The sequence below is a fragment of the Apodemus sylvaticus genome, chromosome 5 (genome assembly GCF_947179515.1).
Source record: "Apodemus sylvaticus chromosome 5, mApoSyl1.1, whole genome shotgun sequence".
NCBI lineage: Eukaryota > Metazoa > Chordata > Mammalia > Rodentia > Muridae > Apodemus > Apodemus sylvaticus.
In genome coordinates, this window is record NC_067476.1 from 87,804,784 (window position 1) to 87,826,865 (window position 22,082).

At 37.8% G+C, this 22,082-nt stretch overlaps 1 protein-coding gene across 2 annotated transcripts in view; it reads right to left on the reverse strand.

Moving 5' to 3' along the window:
- Elp4 (elongator acetyltransferase complex subunit 4) overlaps nt 1-22,082 on the reverse strand; it is a 227,365-nt gene that overhangs the window by 202,756 nt on the left and 2,527 nt on the right. For both annotated transcript variants that reach the window (XM_052183137.1, XM_052183138.1), the window contains exon 2: nt 17,670-17,705. In XM_052183137.1, coding sequence (XP_052039097.1) covers nt 17,670-17,705 — 36 coding nt within the window. The remainder of the gene's footprint in view (nt 1-17,669; nt 17,706-22,082) is intronic.

Consider the following 22,082-nt stretch of genomic DNA (forward strand, 5'->3'; position numbering starts at 1 on the left):
AGCTACAGCTGATAAACAAAATGACTGGATATAAAATTAACTCTAACAAATTAGTAGCCTTCCTCTACTCAAAAGATAAAAGTGCTGAGAAAGAAATTAGGGAAATAACACCCTTCACAATAGTCACAAATAATATAAAATATCATGGTGTGACTCTAACTAAGCAAGTGAAGATCTGTATGACAAGAACTTCAAATCCCTGAAGAAACTGAAGACCTCAGAAGATAGAAAGATCTCCCATGCTCAAGGATTGGCAGGATTAATATAGAAAAAATGGTCATTTTACAGAAAGCAATCTATAGTCTCAATGGAACCCCCATCAAAATTCCCACTCAATTTTTCATAGAGTTAGAAAGAACAATTCTTAAATTCATTTGGAATAACAAAAAACCCAGAATAGCAAAAACTATTCTCAAAGATAAAAGGACTTCTGGGGGAATCACCATCCCTGACCTCAAGCTATACTGTAGAGCAATAGTTATAAAAACTGCATGATATTGTTACAGAGTCAGGGGAGTAGATCAATGGAACAGAATTAAAGAGCCAGAAATGAATCCACACACCTATGGTCACTTGATCTTTCACAAAGAAGCTAAAACCATCCAGTGGAAAAAAAGACAGCATCTTCAATAAATGGTGCTGTTTCAACAGGCAGCCTGCATCTAGAAAAATGCAAATTGATCCATTCTTATCTCCGTGTACAAAGCTCAAGTCCAAGTGGATTAAGGAACTTCACATAAAACCAGATCAGCTTAATCTAATAGAAGAGAAAGTGGGAAGAACCTCGAATACTTGGGCACAAGGGAAAACTTCCCAAGCAGAACACCATTGACTTATGTTTAAGATCAACACTAGACAAATGGGACCTCATATAATTCCAAAGCTTCTGTAAGGTCAAGGATACTGTCAACAAGACAAAGTGGCCACCCACTGATTGGGAAAGACCTTTACTAACCCTACTTTCCATAGAGGGCTAATATGCAAAATATATAAAGAACTCAAGAAATTATACTCCAGAGAACCAAAGAACCCTCATAAAAAAGTGAGGTACAGAGCTAAACAGAGAATTCTCAACTGAGGAAATATCGCATGTCTGGGAAGCACTTAAGGAAATGTTTAACATCCCTAGTCATCAGGGAAATGCAAATCAAAATGACCTGAGATTATACCTCACACCAGACATAATAATTAAGATAAAAAACTCAGATGACAGCAGATGCTGGCAAGGATGTGGAGAAAGAAGAATACTCTGCCACTGCTGGTGGGACTGCAAGCTGGTAAAACCACTCTGGAAATCAGTTTGGTAGTTTCTCAGAAAATTGGACATTACTACTCAAGGATCCAGCTATACTACTTCTGGGCATATACCCAAAAGATGCTCTAACATATAACAAGGTCACATGCTACACTATGTTCATAGCAGCCTTACTTATCATAGCCAGAAGCTGGAAACAACACAGATGTCCCTCAACGAAGAATGGATACAGAAAATGTGGTACATTTACACAAAGCAGTACTACTCAGCCATTAAAAACAATGACTTCATAAAATTCGCAGGAAAATGGCTGGAACTAGAAAATATCATCCTGAGTGAGGTAAAACAGTACAAAGAACACACATAGTTTATACTTACTTGTATTATACTTATAATAAATCGATATTAGGGAAAAAGCTAGGAATACCCATTATACTACATACAGACCATACCATATGGTCTGTAAAGAAATAGGTCAAGAAAAGACCAAAGTGTGGATACTTCAGTCCTATGAAGAAGAGGAAACAAAATAATCTCAGGACTTTGAGGATGGAGGGCACTTGGGAGGAAGAAAGGAGGGGGAGAAAAAAAGGGGGGACAGGATCAGGTGTAAGAGGAGATGGAAGAGATGTCCAGAGGGCCAGGAAGTTGAACAGAGGTGTATAGCAATGGAGGATGGGAAACTGGAGGTAGTTACCAGAAAGTCCCAGATGCCAGAAAAGCAAGAGGCTCCCAAGACCAATGGGGATGACATTAGCTGAAATACCTAACAAAAGGGAGAGAGAACCTGTAGAGGACATATCCACCACCCCTGCTTGAGGATGAGGCCAACCCACCCTTCCCAAAATTTTAACACAGAATTGCTCCTGTCTAAAGGAAATACAGGGACAAAGAGTGGAGCAGAGTCTGAAGGAAAGGCCTTCCTGAGACTGCCCCACTAGGGGGATCTATCCCATATGCAGCCACTAAATCCAGATACTTGCTGATGCCAAGAAGTTCTTTCTGATAGGAGCCTGGTATGGATGCCTTCTGAGAGGCTCTGTCATAGCTTTACTAATAAAGATGTGTATGCTGGCAGCCAACCATCAGACGAGCATGGGAACCCCAATGGAGGAGAGTTAGGGGAAGGACTGAAGGAGCTGAAGGGGTTTGCAACCTATAGGAAGAACAACAATATCAACGAACTAGACCACCCAAAGCTCCCAGGGACTAAACAACCAACCAAAGAGTACACGTGGAATGACCCATGGCTCCAGCCACATACATAGCAGAGGATGACATTGTCTGGCATCAATGGGAGGGGAATCCCTAGGTTATGTGAAGACCTGATGCCCCCCCCCCCAACAATGGAAATGATGTGGTAGTGGGGTGGGGTTGGGTGGGTAGGTAGGGGAGCACCCTCGTAGAGGCACTGTGTGTGTGTATGTGTGTGTGTGTGTGTGTGTATCCCTTGATTCAGCCTAACCTTTCATCTTAACACATAGTAAAGTCAATCACAAAACAGCAGAACTTCCAACTTACCCCTTGTACTATACTACTCAGAAATGATTCTACATGGAAAACCAACTGAAATGTAAAAGTGTGAAACAATTAAACTATCACAAAAACAAGAAATATTTGTAACTTTTGCGTAAGCAAAAGTTTCTTAGGGCATTCACATATATGTCACAACCATAACAGAAAACCCTAGCAAGAGTGCTTAGCAGGTAAAGGCATTTTTAAGCAAGTTTGAGGAAACCCCAAAGCTCACACAGTAGGATTAGAGAACTCCTATAGAGTGTCCTCTGACTTCTCTACCAGGGTTTGCCTGCACACATACTCACACACATATCAAACAAACAAATAAACAATTAATTTTAAAAGGCTCAGGCATGTAATTTTAGTACTCAGGAACTTGCAGGAGGAGGAATGAAAATTGGAAGAAAGCTTGGGCTACTAAGGGAGATCCTTAGTACAGAATACAACAAACAAAAGAATAAAACAACAACAGGATTACAAATAAAGCCAAAACAAAAACCCTGCAGACTATAAATATTTACAATAAATACATGCCCAACAGAGTATCAGTCCTCAAAATATCCACTATACATATAAGCTCAAGATGTGGAGACACTGTTTATAAAATATATGTATGGATCGCTAATAAAAAGATTAAAAGATGTTTAAATACAGCATTAGCATCAAAAGATGCGAATCAATTTTGAGAAGTCATTATATTTCATAGGAATGTCTGTAATTTAAATACAAATGATTACAAGGACATAGAACAAAATCCTGCATTACCAATGGCAGTGGAGCGAGTACGGCAAGTACATATTACAGGACCCAGGTTTGAAGTGAGGTGAAAATAAACCAATAAAAATGCTTATAGGAGCTATTTTTTATTAAATATTTTTATTTCCTATATTCTTTGTTTACATTCCAAATGATTTCCCCTTTCCCAGATCCCGCCTCCCCATATGTCCCATAAACCTTCTTCTCTCCATCCATTCTCCAATCACCTCCCTCCTTTTTCTGTCCTTATATTCCCCTCCAATGCTAGATCAATCCTTTCCAGGATCAGGACCCTCTCCATACTTCTTCATGGGAGTCATTTGTTATGCGATTTGTGCCTTGGGTATTCAGAGCTTCTGGGCTAATTAATATCCACTTATCAGAGAATGCATTCCATGTGTATTCTTTTGTGATTGGGTTACCTCACTTAGGATGATGATATTTTCCAGATCAAACCATTTGCCTAAAAATTTTGTGAATTCATTGTTTCTAATTGCTGAGTAGTATTCCATTGTGTAAATAAACCACATTTTCTGTATCCATTCCTCCTTTGAGGGACATCTGGGTTCTTTCTAGCTTCTGGATATTATAAATAAGGCTGCTATGAACATAATGGATCATGTGTCTTTATTGCATGCTGGGGAATCCTTTGGGTATATGCCCAGGAGAGGTATAGCAGGGTCCTCCGGAACTGTCATGTCCAGTTTTCTGAGGAACCGCCAGACTGATTTCCAAAGTGGTTGTACCATCTTACAGCCCCACCAGCAGTGGAGGAGTGTTCCTCTTTCTCCACATCCTCGCCAGCACCTGCTGTCTCCTGAATTTTTAACCTTAGCTATTCTGACTGGTGTAAGGTGAAATCTCAGGGTTGTTTTGATTTGCATTTCCCTAATGATTAATGATGTTGAGCACTTCTTAAGGTGTCTCTCGGCCATCCGAATTTCTTCAGGTGAAAATTCTTTGTTTAGATGTGTACCCCATTTTTTTAATAGGGTTATTTGGTTCCCTGGGGTCTAACTTCTTGAGCTCTTTGTATATATTGGATATTAGCCCTCTATTAGATGTAGGGTTGGTGAATATCCTTTCCCAATTTGATGGTTGCCATTTTGTCCTTTTAACAATGTCCTTTGCCTTACAGAAACTTTGTAATTTTATGAGGTCCCATTTGTCAATTCTTGATCTTAGAGCATAAGCTATTGGTGTTCTGTTCAGGAACTTTTCCCCTGTGCCCATGTCCTCAAAGGTCTTCCCTAGTTTCTTTTCTATTAGTTTTAGTGTGTCTGGTTTTACATGGAGGTCCTTGATCCACTTGGAGTGAAGTTTAGTACATGGAGATAAGAATGGATCAATTTGCATTCTTCTCCATGTTGACCTCCAATTGAACCAGCACCATTTGTTGAAAAGGCTATCTTTTTTCCACTGGATGTTTTCATATAGGAGCTATTTTTGAGTAATAGCTAAACTTTGGAAACAATGTGTTAACTAGAGAACAGAGTGACAGATAACATTCATAAATTGAATACCATGAAACAACAAAAAGTGATACACAAGCAACAACATAGATAAGTAACAGCACATGCTGTGAAAACACTCAAGTCCAAAGGAATATACAGAACATTATTACTTTTATATGCTATCCTAGAGATATTGAAACTGATCCTGAGAGACAGAAGGAACATCTTGGGTGTTTGGAGCCAGGGAATTGCTTCAAGCTGACATTTTGGAGTGATAGAAATGTTTTATATCTTGATTGTGCTGGTTATGTGAATATCCATTTGGAAGATGTCACCAAAATAGTAGACATGATATGTGCACATGTTGTTAAATACAATTTTAATTAAATTGACTAAACAATTTTATCAAGTGTAACTAAAATATCACACATTCAGTTATTCATAAGCCTGCTCAGCATACTATCAGAGAGCAAATCCTTAATCAAGGTAAAGTAGATGTAATGGACTAGCTGTATATATTAAAAGATATAGCTAGTAATTTAAGATGATCAAAAGTGGAAAATCTTCATATTTTTAAGTAAAAATATAAGCTTTACATAGATAAATAACATTTTATAAGTATTTCAGTGTGTAAAGGAACAGGAAGGCGCTTGAGGTGTGTGCACTGTTTATAGGGGACCGGAGAAAGGATGGAATTGTGGGCAGAAATGGCCAATGCTAACTTTTAAGAATTTTCTCCCATTCAACTTTGCAACAAAGTAAAAGTTTATGTTTTAAAAACTTCAAATTATTATTCTTAAATCAGGTTACAACAGCAAGTGTTTAAACTGAGGTTATTATAAGTCAATGATGTAAGGAATTAACCTGATAAAAATTTAATTTCCAAGGTAATTATTTTGATATGGAAAATTTAACCTTCAAACATTCCATCCACCATTCCACTAGCGTCACAGAATCATAGTCAAAACATTCATGCATTTTCTTATTGTAACTTTTCTGCATATATTTTCTTACTTGGTTACAGTTTCTGATATTCATACCCCATCTTTCTTCATGTATATAACATTCGTTGTAGTCTTGTAACTTAAAGTTATACAACATCTCAACTAACTTATGTCATATTTCTCTGTCACTGACTTTTCCTGTTGCTCTCAGGCTTTTGCTGCCGTTCAATGCAGAAGCATAAGAGTGACCCAAACATGCTCATCATAGAGTTCAAGAGCTCACTGTATTCCTCTACCAAATGTGGCCTTTTTGGTTTTCAGAAAGACAAGACTTATATGTGACATCTTTTCTCTCTCTGTCTTCTATACACCTGGCTCTTCCTCCTGAAAATTCTGCTGAATTTAATTTCAAAATATTTCTGGAATTTATCTTCCTTCATGCTGATGCTTCTCCCTAGACATGTTGCAAAACTCTAGCCTGGATAACCATAACTGCCTCTTAATTACTCCATCGACTCAAATCTTCTTTAATACAGTTGTTCCCCAATATCAGTTCCAAGAGCATCACCACACTGGTTGCCTGAGACCACATACTATCCTAGCCTGTTGGTGGTACATGTCCTAATCCCTATGCTCCCTTGCATATGCATTTATACATCCCTATCATAAAACTTAGTAAGTCAAGAACACAGAAATCAACAACATTAATAACAGAAGAGAACAAGTATAACTATAGTGACAAGGATCTACCTGTCATAAGTATCTTATTGCTTCACCTCTTCTCTTAAAGGAAACACTTCACAACTTTTCTTTAGCATATTCAAATTGCAGGTTTCAGTATTCTGGTTCTCTTGGGGCCTTTATTAAGTAAAATTAGGATTACCTGAATATAAGTACTGTGTTACTATGACTGATAGTCACTGTGATAACTATTAAGTGACTAATGGGTAGGTAGCATATGCAGTATGGCTATGCTGGAGAAATGAGTCATTTTTCACCTTGTGGTGGGGACAGGATGAGAATTTATCATGCCCCCCAGAATAGCATGTAATCTCAAACGCATCAATTGGTTACTTTTGGAGTTTTTCATTTAATATTTTTGGACCATATGAGACTGATGCTGTTTGTGGGAGGTGAAAGAGAACATAGGAAACTACTATGGAAGAAAGGTGACTATTTTATTACTCTACATAAAAATATTTTTGGTGGTTTCTCTTTTTGTAAAGGGTAGAGAGAACTAAGCCCTTTAAGCTGGTCTACAGGCTCTTGTATCATTGTGACTAAAGAAGAAAGCTTAACACAAATAAATGTATGCATATTAAGAGGTATAGTAAAAAAACAAGTCACCTTCTGCCTTTGAAATGTATGTAACTGCTATTTAACAACTTTTTCGTTAAGAAACACACTATTTGATTAGAAAAATAAAAATATATGCAAAGTTAGATCACAGTAAAACACACAGAAAAGCAAAGCCTCAAAGCTCATCAGTTCATGTTGTATTCTTTCTCAGCTGCCCTCTCTTCTGATACTGCTGCAGGTACGCAACAAGAGAGTTACTGGTATAGACCATCCTGCTGGTTCTTACAAGACTGTTGCCTAATTCGCATAGATTTCTCCAAATAATTTGGCAAGAATCTTCCCTCAAGGTATTCTTAACTACCTAGCTGTATCAGCTTCTAAGATACAAAACTGCAATTTCTCCATAGAGCTAATGGGTGACTATGACAGTGAAGGAACACTCTACAGAAGCCTAGTGCCAAGCACGTGATATATATGTACTGAATATCTGTATTACTAATGAAGAGAGACATGACAACAAAAAAAGGCTGTCTTGTCTGGGGAATCAGCGGCACATATTGTAATGTACCCAAAATCAGTCTTAAATGTGTACATTCAGAGGGAGAGGGAGAGAGAAAGAGAGAGAGAAGGAGGAGGAGGAGGATGAGGAGGAGGAGAAAGAGAAGAAGGAGGAGAAGGAGGAGGAGGAGGAGGAGGAGGAGGAGGAGGAGGAGGAGGAGGAGGAGGAGGAGGAGGAGAAGAAGAAGAAGAAGAAGAAGAAGAAGAAGAAGAAGAAGAAGAAGAAGAAGAAGCAGCAGCAGCAGCAGCAGCAGCAGCAGCAGCAGCAAAGAGACAAGACGAGAGAGGGAGACAGAAACATGTCCTCTATAGATCACTTTTATTTTTTTTTTCAGTCCTATCAGTCAGGAAATACTAATATGTGGAATGTCACCTACTTAGGGATTATCAAAAACACTAATTTCATTATGTTGAAAATGATCAAGTTTGTGAAATAAATTTTGAGGTTATTCAATAGCATTTAATTAATCTACTTAGTGAATTGCCAGAATACTGGGCAAATAGAGCTGATGAGGTGAAACTGCCAAAACACAAATGCAATTTGGCATCTAATTCTTAGGTTCAACTGGATATATGAACATAAGACAACCTTATCAGACTTAGGGCTTGAAAGTCATCTCCATAGATGAGTGAATAGAAAGAGAGAAATTTAAATCTCCTTAAAGCCAACTATCCAACTGTTTATTAGATTATATCTGTCTGTCTGTCTATCTATCTATCTATCTATCTACCTACCTACCTACCTATCTACTTACCTATCTATAGGATATAACATTGTTAGACAATATTAGTATGGAAACATGCAAACTAAATCTATCTATCTATCTATCTATCTATCTATCTATCTATCTATCTACCTACCTACCTACCTACCTACCTACCTACCTATCTACTTACCTATCTATAGGATATAACATTGTTAGACAATATTAGTATGGAAACATGCAAACTAAAGCCTCTTTGGAAGAGAGTAACTGAAATGGAGAAGGGAGCTAAAAGTATGTTAAGAGAAAAATGGAATATTCATCTTAAAGGAAAAGAGTCTCAAGAACAAAGTAGAGCTGCTTTAAATATTGATGGGCTATACTGTAGACATAGAACTATGCCTGTGCTTTATATCTATGAGGTAGAATAAGATAAGAGAAACAGGCTTAACTTTTTTACTCCACAATGAAAAATTTCCCATGATCTGCCCCATCATTCCAAGTAAATTTTTCTCAATTTTACTTTTCATTCTTTTATACTTGTCTATGTTGCTAGATATGCAAATATTCATATCTATCTATGGCAGCTGTGATGGTTAGTGTTGCTTGTCAACCTGACATAATCTAGACTCACCTGGGGTTCTCAACAGATGGTCTAAGTAAACTGGGTTGGCCTGTGGGCATGTCTATGGAAGATCTTCCTGGTTATATTATCTAGGGTATGAAGGCCATCCTATTGTGGGCAGTACTGAAAGAGTTGGAGGGGGGGGCAGTTTTACCAGGATAGTTTTAGAGAGACAGGATAGACTCAGGTGAAGACAGAATGAGCCACAGGATTGAAAAGGAGGCAGAAGATTAGAACATATTGCCGAAGTTAGTATGAGTCTAAGCAGAGAAATTCAGGCAGAAGCAGAGAGATGCTAGATGGAATCAGTCAGCTTGGAAGATTACACTGAACGGAGACTAGAAGTTCTAGGCCTATGGATGGTTAGAACAGAAATGTGCTTCCAGCTCTAAACCCAGGGATGGTTACAATAGAGAAATGTTCTGGGCTCATTATAATATGGCCATTTTAACTATATTAATCCTGCCAATCCATGAGCATGGAAGATTTTTCGATTTTCTGAGATCTTCTTCGATTTCCTTCTTCAGAGATCTGAAGTTCTTGTCACATAGGTCTTTCACTTGTTTGGTTAAAGTCACCCCAAGATACTTTATGCTGTTTCGATCCATTCTTACCTCCTTGTACTAAGCTTAACTCCATATGGATCAAGGACCTCCACATAAAACCTGTCACACTGAAACTAATAGAAAAGAAACTGGGGAAGACCCTTGAGGACATGGGCACAGGGGAAAAGTTCCTGAATAGAACACCAATAGCTTATGCTCTAAGATCAAGAATTGACAAATGGGACCTCATAAAACTACAAAGTTTCTGTAAGGCAAAGGACACTGTCAAAAGGACGAACCGTCAACCAACAGATTGGGAAAGGATCTTCACCAACCCTAAATCTGACAGAGGGCTAATATCTAATATATACAGAGAACTCAAGAAGGTAGAACCTAGAGACCAAATAATCCCATTAAAAAGTGGGGTACTGAACTAAAGAAAGATTTTTCACATGAAAAACTTCGGAGGGCTGAGAAACACCTTAAGAAATGTTCAACATCATTAATCATTAGGGAAATGCAAATCAAAACAACCCTGAGATTTCACCTCACACCAGTCAGAATGGCTAAGGTAAAAAACTCAGGAGACAGCAGGTGCTGGCGAGGATGTGGAGAAAGAGGAACACTCCTCCACTGCTGGTGGGATTGTAAGATGATGCAACCACTTTGGAAATCAGTCTGGCGGCTCCTCAGAAAACTGAGCATGGCACTTCCAGAGGACCCTGCTATACCACTCCTGGGCATATAACCAGAGGATTCCCCAGCATGTAATAAGGACACATGCTCCACTATGTTCATAGCAGCTCTATTTGTAGTATCCAGAAGCTGGAAACAACCCAGGTGTCCCTCAACAGAGGAATGGATACAAAAAATGTGGTATATTTACACAATGGAGTACTATTCAGCCATTAGAAACAATGAATTCATGAAATTCATAGACAAATGGATGGAGCTGGAGAACATCATACTAAGTGAGGTAACCCAGTCTCAAAAGATCAGTCATGGTATGGACTCACTGATAAGTGGATAATAACCTAGAAACTTGGAATACTCAAGAAATAATCTACATATTAAATGATGTCCAAAAAGAACAGAGGAGTGGCCCCTGGTTCTGGAAAGACTCAATGCATCAGTATAGGGGAATACCAGAACAGGGAAGTGGGAAGGAGTTGATGCAGGAACAGGGGGAGGGAAGAGGGCTTATGGGACTTGTGGGGAGTGGGGACCCAGAAAAGGGGAAATCATTTGAAATGTAAATAAAGAATACATCGAATTAAAAAAAAAAAGAAACATGTTTTCAACTCTTGAACACCATTTTGGAGAAACATCCAACACTTTTGTTCTCTATAGGCACCTGCACTCACATGCACCCCACACGCATATATTTAAAAATAATAAAAATAATCTTTTCTAAAAATGGAAATACAAGAAATTGGTATAGAGAATGGGACCATTGCTGTGCAACTTTGGGAATTGTTTGTGATAGGAAATGTAGAAGACTTTAGAAGTTTGGGCTGGAAACGCATTGAATGCTGTGAGAACTCAGTAGGCTGTTCTTATTGGAACGTGAAAGATAAGGATGGTGAGAGGTATGTGAATAATGGAGGCCTGGCTCAAAAGGTTTCAGAGAACAACGACACTCCTGGGAACTGGGATAGGACCATTTGTATGATATTTTGTTCAAAATACTGGCTGCTTGAGTTGGGTCTGTGAATTGTATCTTGCATATTCTGACCGTTTGGACTGATATCCATTTATCAGTGAGTGCGTAACATGTATGTTCTTTTGTGACTGGGTTACCTCACTCAAGATGATATTTTCTTGTTCCATCCATTGCCTAAGAATTTCATGAAGACATTGTTTTTAATAGTCGAGTAGTACTCCATTGTGAAAATGTACCACAATTCTGTATCCATTCCTCTGTTGAAGGACATCTGTGTTGTTTCCAGCGTCTGAATATTATAAATAAAGCTGCTATGAACATAGTAGAGCATGTGTCCTTATTACCTGTTGGAGCATCTTCTGGGTATATGCCAAGGAGTGGTATAAATAGTTCACTTAAGTGTACTATCATATCATCTGCAAATAGTGATATTTTGACTTCTTCCTTTCCAATTTGTATCCTTTTGAACTCCTGTTGTTGTCTAATGGCTCTGGTAGGACTTTGAGTACTATATTGAATAGGTAGGGAGAGAGTGAGCAGCCTTGTCTAGTCCCTGACTTTAGTGGGATTGCTTCAAGTTTCTCTCCATTTAGTTTGATGTTAGTTACTGGTTTGCTGTATACTGCTTTTACTATGTTTAGGTATGGACCTTGAATTCCTGATCTTTCCAAAACTTTTATCATGAAGGGGTGTTGAATATTGTCAAAGGCTTTCTCAGCATCTAATGAGATGATCATGTGTTTTTTTTTCCTTTCAGTTTGTTTATATAGTGGATTACTTTGCTGTATTTCCATAGATTGAACTATCCCTGCATCCTTGGGGTGAAGCCTACTTGATCATGATAAATGATTCTTTTGATGTGTTCTTAGATTCAGCTTTTGAGTATTTTATTCAGTATTTTTGTATTGATATTCATAAGGGAAATTGGTCTGAAGTTCTCTTTGTTGGGTCTTTTTGTGGTTTAGGTGTCAGTGTAACTGTGGCGTCATTGACAGAATTGTGTAGTGTTCCTTCTGTTTCTATTTTATGGAAGAGTTTGAGAAGATCTAATTGGAATTAGATCTTCTTTGAAGGGCTGATAGAATTCTGCACTAAAACCATCTGGTCCTGGCCATTTTTTTTTTAAGGGTTATGGGACTGTTTAGATGATTTATCTGATCCTGATTTAACTATGGCACCCGGTATCTGTTTAGAAAATTGTCCATTTAATCCAGATTCACAGACCACATGAAGCTCAAGAAGAAGGAAAACCAAAGTGTGGATGAGTCATTCCTTCTCAGAAGGGAAAACAAAATACTCATGGGAGCAAATATGGAGACAAAGTATGGAACAGAGACTGAAGGAAAGGCCATCCAGAGACTGCCCTACCTGGCAATCCATCACATATACAGCCACCAAAATGCAGACACTATTGTGGATGTCAAGAAGTACTTGCTGACAGGAACCTGATATAGCTGTCTCCTGAGAGACTCTACTAGAGCCTGACAAATACAGAGGCAGATGCTCACAGCCAACAACTGGACTGAGAATGGGGTCCTCAATGGAAGAGTTAGAGAAAGGACTGAAGGAGCTGAAAAGGCTTGAAACCCCATAGGAAGAACAACAATATCAACCAACCAGACCTCCCCCCGCCCCAGAGCTCCCAGGGACTAACTCATCAACCAAGGAGAACACATGGAGTGACCCATGGCTCCATCCACTATGTAGAAGAGGATGGCGTTGTTGGGCATCAGTAGGAGAAGAGGTTCTTGGTCCTGTGAAGGATCAATGCCCCAGTGTACTATAATGCCTTGATAAGTAAAGAATAATCTAGTTTATGAGAAAATGGATTATGAATTCACAACAGAGACAGGAGAAAGCTCAGAGGATAGAGTACCTGACACATACGCAGGAAGATCTGAGTTGGGATACATGGCGCCCATACAAAACAGCCAGTTGTAGTGCTATTCATTTGTAACCCTAGTCCTGGGTGGTCAGGGACATAACTAACATGTGAGCTTCAAGTTCAGTGAAGAAACGGTATCTCAAAATGTAATGTGGAGAGGAACCAAAGAGACAGCTCAGAGTTTAAAACCACTTGCTCCCCCTTCCAGAGGTGGATTACCAAAACACACAACCATCTAAAACCCCAGTTCTAGGGATTCTCACACCCCTTTGTGGTTTCCTCAAGCACTGCATGCACATGGGGCACCACAGACACACATGCAGGCAAACAGTCCTATACATAAAACAAAAATGCATTAAAATAACATTGAGGATAATCAAATTAGACACCTGAAATAGACCCCCACCCACAAGGTGTGTGTGTCTGCGCACGCACGGACACACACACACACACACACACTTGCACTTACATGTATGTATGTAAATAACTACAATACTCTTGTATTGGCTGGCCCCGAACTCAGAGATCCACCTGCGTAAGTTTCTAGAGTAATGTTAAAAGGTATATGCCACCATGCCTGACAAGATTTTAGCGTTTTAAACAGAAATGTTCTGCTATAATAGAGAAATACTGATCATGTTACTGATCTGTAACTGTGTCTTTACTATACACTCAGAGTAAGATCCTCACATTTCCAATATTGAAACCAGTTTATGGCTGTTAAATAAAACATTCCACAAAGCTACAGGTTGGTATCTAGGTTGGAATCTGTGGTCGTCTAGAACTTACACTGTGTTGATCTAGGCTTTTCCGTCTTTTAAAATTTCTACCTAGAAACCAGCTGTTTGTTATTTTGGTGGGTTTTCCTTTACTTGCGACTTGTGGTTTTTGAGGTTATTTTGGTTGTTGTTCTGTTTTGTTTTGTTTGTTTTTTGTCTTACAGATTTTCATGGCCTGTTTTTATTCTGTATATACACTATTTTTAAACAATAACATGCTGTGAAGAGTGTCTTTTCTGGTCCTATCTATTTGGCATTCTATGTGATTCTTGTATCTATATAGGTATGTCCTCCCCTAATTTGGAGTTTTCCCTATGATACTGCTGAAGATCTGGTCTTTGCTAATGACCCAGAATGCCTCATCTTCTATGCCTATTATCAAAGATTTGCTGTCTCAAAGCTCCTGCATGACCTTTCTAATTTTTCTATATTTATTTATTTTTCTATATTCTTTACACATGTTACCCAGTTCCTATATTTTATCTTCAAATCCTGATAGTCTATTTTCTACTTCACCCAACATTCAGAAAATAATATAGGTTATTGCTATTGCTCTTAGTGCCTACAAGTTATCTTATTACTGAAGATTCCATAGTTTCTACATGAGACTTGTAGGAGTCAACATCTTCCTCCCTGAAGACTGGCTCTTACTCTCTCCTAATAACCAAACTGCCCAGGGAGAAAGGCAATCAAGAGTCTTATCCAGCAAAATAGTCTACAAAACACAATGACCAGTCCAGCATGATATCCCCAAGGGCACAATAGTGACACTTCCAGCTTGGGAGTAACTAACGTCTGTCTAATTGGTCTTAAAACCTGTCAGTAGGAAGGAATCCATTCCTGATACAGTAAATTTAGCCTACTAGCCATGTCTGCTGAGGTCATGGATCCTAGAGGAGAACCTACAGCTGCCACTTTCCTAAACCACTATAATTTCTAATTGCATTCTAAATATATTATGAATTTTTGTTTATTTTATGTATGTATGTTTAGCCTACATATATGTCAGTGTAGCACTTGCATAGTAAACAGATGTTTGTGGGCCACCGTGTGGGAACTGGGAATAGAACTTGGGTCTTCTGAAAGAACCATCAGTGCTCTTAACAGCCATGCCATCTCTCTAGTCCCTAAGTACTTATTTTTATACCTAGAGATAAGTATATCTCTTATATCTCGATCAAAGAAGTTTCTTTTTGGAGCAAATAGAGACTACTACACAAAGTCACATATATAAGAGACCTACTGACCATGGGGGCATCCAACCTCAACTAATATATCTACAGTACAACCCCTGCACTTAAGGTTCAGAGAACACTGTAATAGAAAAGGTGGGAAGACTAGAAGAAACAAGGGACCAGTACATTTTCTACAGCATCAAAATATAGACTCTTCTATGTCTGACAGAGATGTTACACCCATGTAGTTTTAACAAAATGATTTCCTAAACAAGAGCAGCCAGTTAACATGCCAATGTTAATGAGTTAAATTTTACAAGTCTCCACTTTTAGATTGAAGAGCTATAGGTAATTAATACCTGCCAAAAGATAGATGGAGATTCAGTCTTCTGTAGAGGTAAGCCCTCTGATGGGTAATCTAATTCCAAACAATCAGTTCTAAACACACATTCACACATTCACACACACACACACACACAATTACAAATGATCAGCTCTAAACACACATGCAGACACACAGACACACAGATGCATGGTCAAACACTAAACAGAATCAATATGTTTATCTGTGTGTGTATCCATTTCTATATCCATATAAATATACATGTGATAGTTTGTACATGCCTGGCCCAGGAAGTGGCATATTAGGAGGTATGGCCTTATTGTATTAGGTGTTAATCACTGTGGGCATGGGCTTTGATACCCTCATCCTAGTTGCATGGAAGCAAGTCTTATCCTAGTGGCCTTCAGATGAAGATGAAGAACTCTCAGATCATCCTGCACCATGCCTGCCTGGGCTCTGCCAGACTCCCACTTTGATGATAATGGTCTCTGAACCTGTAAGCAGTCCAATTAAATGTTGTGTCTGTTAACAGCAGTAAAACCCTAACTAAGAGAGAGAGAGAGAGAGAGAGAGAGAGAGAAAGAGAGAGAGAGAGAGAGAGAGAAAGAGAGAGAGAGAGAGAGAGAGAGAGAGAGAGAGAGAGAGAGAGAGAGAGAGAGAGAGAGGTGTGTAACAATTATTGAAGAGGTCATGAATTTGAGAAAAAGACACAGGAGGAGCTGAATAGGATAGAGGGAGAAGTAAGCATGAGGTAAATTCAAAATACTTAAGTATGAAATTCTCAAAACACTTAAAAATTAAAAACATCTCACTCAAAAACCAAATTTATGTATCTAGATTTACAGTGAAATCCTAATACTGGGGTTCTTATTATCTATGTGAAACTGGAAGTTACTCTGCCCCATAAATCTCATCTTTTGAATTTAACAGATAATATGAATTTAACAGTTTATAAAGTGATCATATTAAGTAAGGAAAGAAGCATATATGAAGCATTTTACATAATATATGATCTACAGCAAGACCCAAATAATGGACAATTCTCCAAGAATTATCATTGTCCTTCAGTGATTAAGCAGAGATAGGTAATGAGACATTATAGATAACTTTAAATTTTCCAGGGTTTTAGCTTCACTAGATAAATGCTGTATGTATGTGAAAATTTAAGGACCATCACTTTGTAATATAATCCCTCTTAGAGAAAATCTTTCAAAAACATTTGCAACAGTCTCTTGCTATGTTAAAAAAAATCTATTAACATACTTATTTCTATTGGTGCCTGGTACTAATAAATGTCTAGATCATTATATTTTATAGGCTCAGTTTCCTGACACATTCTTATTAAATGTGACCTCTTCTATCAGTTTTAGGCAATGAAGAGAAATGCCATCCCATGAAGTACATCAAGAAGACATGGGGAGAACAAGGAGTCACCCTATAGCTCACAGCCAGGTAGTCAAATGATTTCCATTTAGGTTAGGGAAAATTTGAGCTGTTAAAATAGATATTTTCAATTTTAATAGGGTCATGTAAAAAAAAGTAGGCTGGCCAATTTAAGACTAAACCAGAAAAACCAGAAATAGTAGATATGTTACAAGTAAATAGATTAAACATTAATAAGAGTGCTTACTGTGAAATACATGAAGTTTACTGTAATTTGAAGAATATGATCTATGCCAAAATATGCCATATAGGGCTGTATTTTAATTAGAAGTATAGTCATTTGAAAAATAGACAAATATCTAGCCTACCTTGCCATTTTTCATTCAATAAAACAACAAAATCTGTGCAATGTATTACACATCTATACATGCATACAGTACACACATAAATTCTTCTATTTCTAAAAATCAATCAGTAAAATTCATCTCTTAGTACTGAGATTTTATTTTTCCAAAAAAAAAAAAACAACAACTGATATTTCATTTCAAATTTAAATGTAAAATGGAGCACAATGAAGAGTAAACATTTTTAAATGTTAGGAGCTACATTTTCAGATATGTCTGTCCATCTTAATTTTGAATTAAAAAAGTATTGGACAAGTTCCAATGTGACTTTACATCAGTGGAGAGATTATCATTTAAATATTTAAAGTGAGAAACTCATAAAATCATTAAGAACAAATGGAACTGGTTGGAAGGATCACAACATGTATTTTATACTAACCAATCAGAAGAAGGGTTCCAACAGCTAAACCTCCACCTGAAAATGACACAGGAGAAATTAATCACTAACTTTTTGGATTAGATTTCACCAAGAAGAGGTATCTCAGTAACATTAGAAACTGCCACTACGAACAATATTTGAATTATTTTTGCAATACTTTGCTCAATGGGTTATTGATATAATTACATGTTTGCAGAGTTACTTACATTACATATTTACTTTCATAATTTGCTATAGTGCCCCCCCCCCTTTCTCCTGACATAACCAGGAGGCACACAATACACCTCTGGTTAAACATTGCAATGTTACATTCAACACTTGTTAGAAAACTAACTCAATAGCCAAGGCCATGTATACAGTGAGTGTTAAAAATTCTACTTCCAAATTGAGTAAGTCTCATAGGAACTAAGATTTCAAATTATTTTAAAAAATTATATCCAAAGTCTAGAAATGTTTAACTATAAAAATATTTCTGTCAATTCAAATAAAAAGGAAAAATAAACAAACATATTTTCATTAATATAAGAATGTGTTTTTTTAAGTATTTGAACTAGACTAATATCATGAATATATAATTCAAACAGTGAGTCATTAGAATTAACTTTTAAGATACTGGAACTATGTATGCTAAAGAGGTAAGGGAGTCCATCATGAATATCTTGCTGTTTATCTCATTTGAAAAAGTATTAATACTTGGAATTAATGTCTTAAAAACTAACAAACATACTTTAAAATACATCTAAAGAACAACTACAAATATATTTGTTGTATTATTTTAAAAGTATTCAAAGCTGTAGACAATTAAAGACAGAGGTTTTGGTAAGGTTTGTTTGTATGAGCACAAAATGTATAAAACATTCTGAAGACCAATAAAAATCTCCTTCCCAAAATATTTTGTAATGGTAAACACCATGTGGAAATTTTTAATATGAAAAGATTCCTTAATATTGTTTTTCCCCTGCACAAAAAGCAATCATTGTTGTGTCAAATAATAGAAATCTATTATGCTCCCAGAATAAACTGAAAGCCTGTGGTATATACTAATTCATTGTGATATCTGAAATAATGTAAAGAAATATCTTAATATTTCAAAATCACTAGGAACACTAGGAATGTGTGCACATGCTGATGTGCTGTGAGGCATGTGTATTTCAGGCTGGCTTCAATTTACTAAGTAGCTGAGAATGAGGCTTCATTCAACTCTAGATCCTCTTGTTTCTACCTTCCAAGCACCGTCATTTGCAGAATTTTAGATGGATTAGATTAAATCCTTAATTTAAGTCCGAGCTACATAAAGTCGACTGCTATTTTCACATTTAACATTTTATATTCTATCTTCCTATGCATGGAAAAAACAGACTTTTAATGCTTTAATGGTCAATCTGTTCATGTTTAAGAAGATGAAATTACACTGTGGTGTACAAGCCAGAGTTATTACTGTAAAATGGCTGATTTTCCTAGTCTCCCTCTCTAATATACTTCACTTTCATAGGTAACTTCCAGTAGAAGTTAAAGGCAGAGGACAGTTAAAGTTTGTGACAGGATCTCACTGTTTTTTAGCTCAAGGTGGGCTGGAACTCACAAAACATTCTTGGCCTCAGCCCACTGAACACCAAGATTACAAGCATAAACTACCATGTCTGACTATTTTTCTCCCTGTCTTATGTCTATGGAGGGATGAGGCAGTATTTCCCAAGGAAATGAAGTAGCATGAAAAACACAGCATGCTCAGTAAGGGACATGTTTGGTATTTCTGCAATTATTTTCATTGTAGAACACTTCACTAAATGTGTACCATCACTTGGTGAGTTGTGATGACTGTAGAAGTAAAAATGAGGAATTAGCCAAGCAAAGCATCATGTACATCTGACAAGGGAGGAAGGTTGTTTTCTGAAAAATGATTGAAACAATGCTCTTTTTTCTGCTAATTCAGGAAAATATCACTCAAAAATTATAAATCTTATGTTTATGAAAATCCTAATTGTTGGAAACTTTGAACAGTTCTGAAGATACCATCAATAGGTATAAACTAAATGACTTTTGACAGCAAGTTAATATCTTATTAGGATTTCTCTTATAAAAATGCAAGTTCTTTTCTTTTTTTCCAATGAGCTCCAGTGTGTAATTCACTTTAACTTTAGACTGGTGCAAATAACAGGGGTTCTGTAGGAGTCCCTGAAAATGCTACAGCCAGAAGAGAAATGAACTGTAAGAGGCAAGAAGGAATCCTGGTTCTTCATGACTACTCAGCCAGGCTGGGTCAAACTTAGAGTCTGACCCTGGGCACTTTATTTTAGACATATTCAAGTAGAGTATAATTTTGTAAAAAAGTGTTTCCTTGTAACATTTGTTTAAATTCCATGTCTACAATAAAGCTTAAGATGTGACTGCATCAACCCTCTTTCAAATTTTATGTGACAAAACCACTACTGTGAAGATGGGTTCTAAGCTTTAAGAGCCTAGGATCTGGGCCCCTCTGAGCCTCCCTACTCCCCCCCCCACTCCCCCACCCCCGTGCCGCCATTTTCACTCCTGGCCGGACAGGACAAGCAGCCCCAGGTACCGAGATATCCCCAGTTTAAGATATCTGGGTTCGAAGACCCCCAAGCTAAGGGCTGCTGCCTGAGCCCAGGCCCTGGGCAGATCAGTGGTTCCTTTGCTTGCCAGCCAGGCGTGGGTCGTGTGCTCTGCAGGGTGCCTGTGGGATCCCTGCCAGCATCTTCACTCCCTGACAGAGGAGACTGGCAACACCAGGTTCGGTTCACACAGACAACCGGAGTATAACATTGCTTGGGGCAGGACACACCAGGGCTCCAACAGCACCCAAGGGGAGGGCAGTACATCAGCAATCTGTGCCAGGGGAAACGCAGTCATCCAGTGGTGCAGAAATAGCCTTATGGGTTCACAGGAGGTTCAACCACCAGACAGTGACAACAGGACCAACTAACACCAGAGATAGTCAGTGGCAAAAGGTAAACATAGGAACGTTACTAACAGATATCAAGGCAATATGGCAGCATCTGAACCCAATTCTCCAACAACAGCAAGTCCGGGATACCCCAACACAACAGAAAAACAAGATTTGGATTTAAAATCACTGGTCATGATGCTGTTAGAGGAATATATGAAGGACATAAATAAATCTCTTAAAGAAATACAGGAGAAAATGGATCAAAAGTTAGAAGCCCTTACAAGGGAAACACAAAAAACATTTACAGAAATTCAGAAGAATATGGATCAAAAGATAGAAGCCAATAAGGAGGAAATGCAAAAATCACTTAAAGAAATACAGGAGAACTTGGGTGTACAGGCAGAAGTCATGAAAGAGGAAACACAAAAATCTCTTAAAGAATTACAGGAAAACACAAACAAGCAAGTGAAGGAACTGAGTAAAACCATCCAGGATCTAAAAACAAAAGTAGAAACAACTAAGAAATCACAAAGGGAGAAAACTTTGGAGATAGAAAACCTTGGGAAGAAATCAGGGGCCATAGATGCAAATATCAACAACAGAATACAAGAGATAGAAGAAAGAATCTCAGATGCCGAAGATACCATAGAAACCATGGACTCAACAGTCAAAGAAAATGCAAAATGTAAAAAGCTTGTTATCCAGGAAATCTAGGACACAATGAGAAGGCCAAAACCTAAGGATTATAGGCATAGATGAGAGTGAAGATTTACAACTTAAAGGGTCAGCAAATATCTTCAACAAAATTATGGAAGAAAACTTCCCTAACCTAAAGAGAGAGATGCCCATGAATATACAAGAAGCCTACAGAACTCCAAACAGACTGGACCAGAACAGAAATACCTCCCATCACATAACAATCAAAACCCCAAATGTACTAAACAAAGATTATTAAAGGCAGTAAGAGAAAAAGGGCAAGTAACATATAAAGGAAGACCTATCAGAATCACAGCAGACTTCTCACCAGAGACTATGAAAGCTAGAAGATCCTAGGCAGATCTCATGCAGACTCTAAGAGAACACAAATGTCAGCCAAAACTGGACCAGAACAGAAATACTTCCCGTCACATAATAATCAACACACCAAATGTACTAAACAAAGAAAGAATACTAAAGGCAGTAAGAGAAAAAGGCCAAGTAACATATAAAGGAAGACCTATCAGAATCACAGCAGACTTTTCACCTGAGACTATGAAGGCTAGAAGATCATGGGCAGATCTCATGCAGACTCTAAGAGAACACAAATGCCAGCCAAAACTACTATACTCAGCAAAACTCTCAATCACCATAGATGGAGAAACCAAGATATTCTGTGACAAAACCAAGTTTATCCAATATCTTACCACAAACCCAGCCCTACAAAGGATAATAGGAGGAAAACACCAATACAACGAGGGAAACTTCACCCTGGCAAAAGCAAGATAGTAAGTAACCTTCTTTCA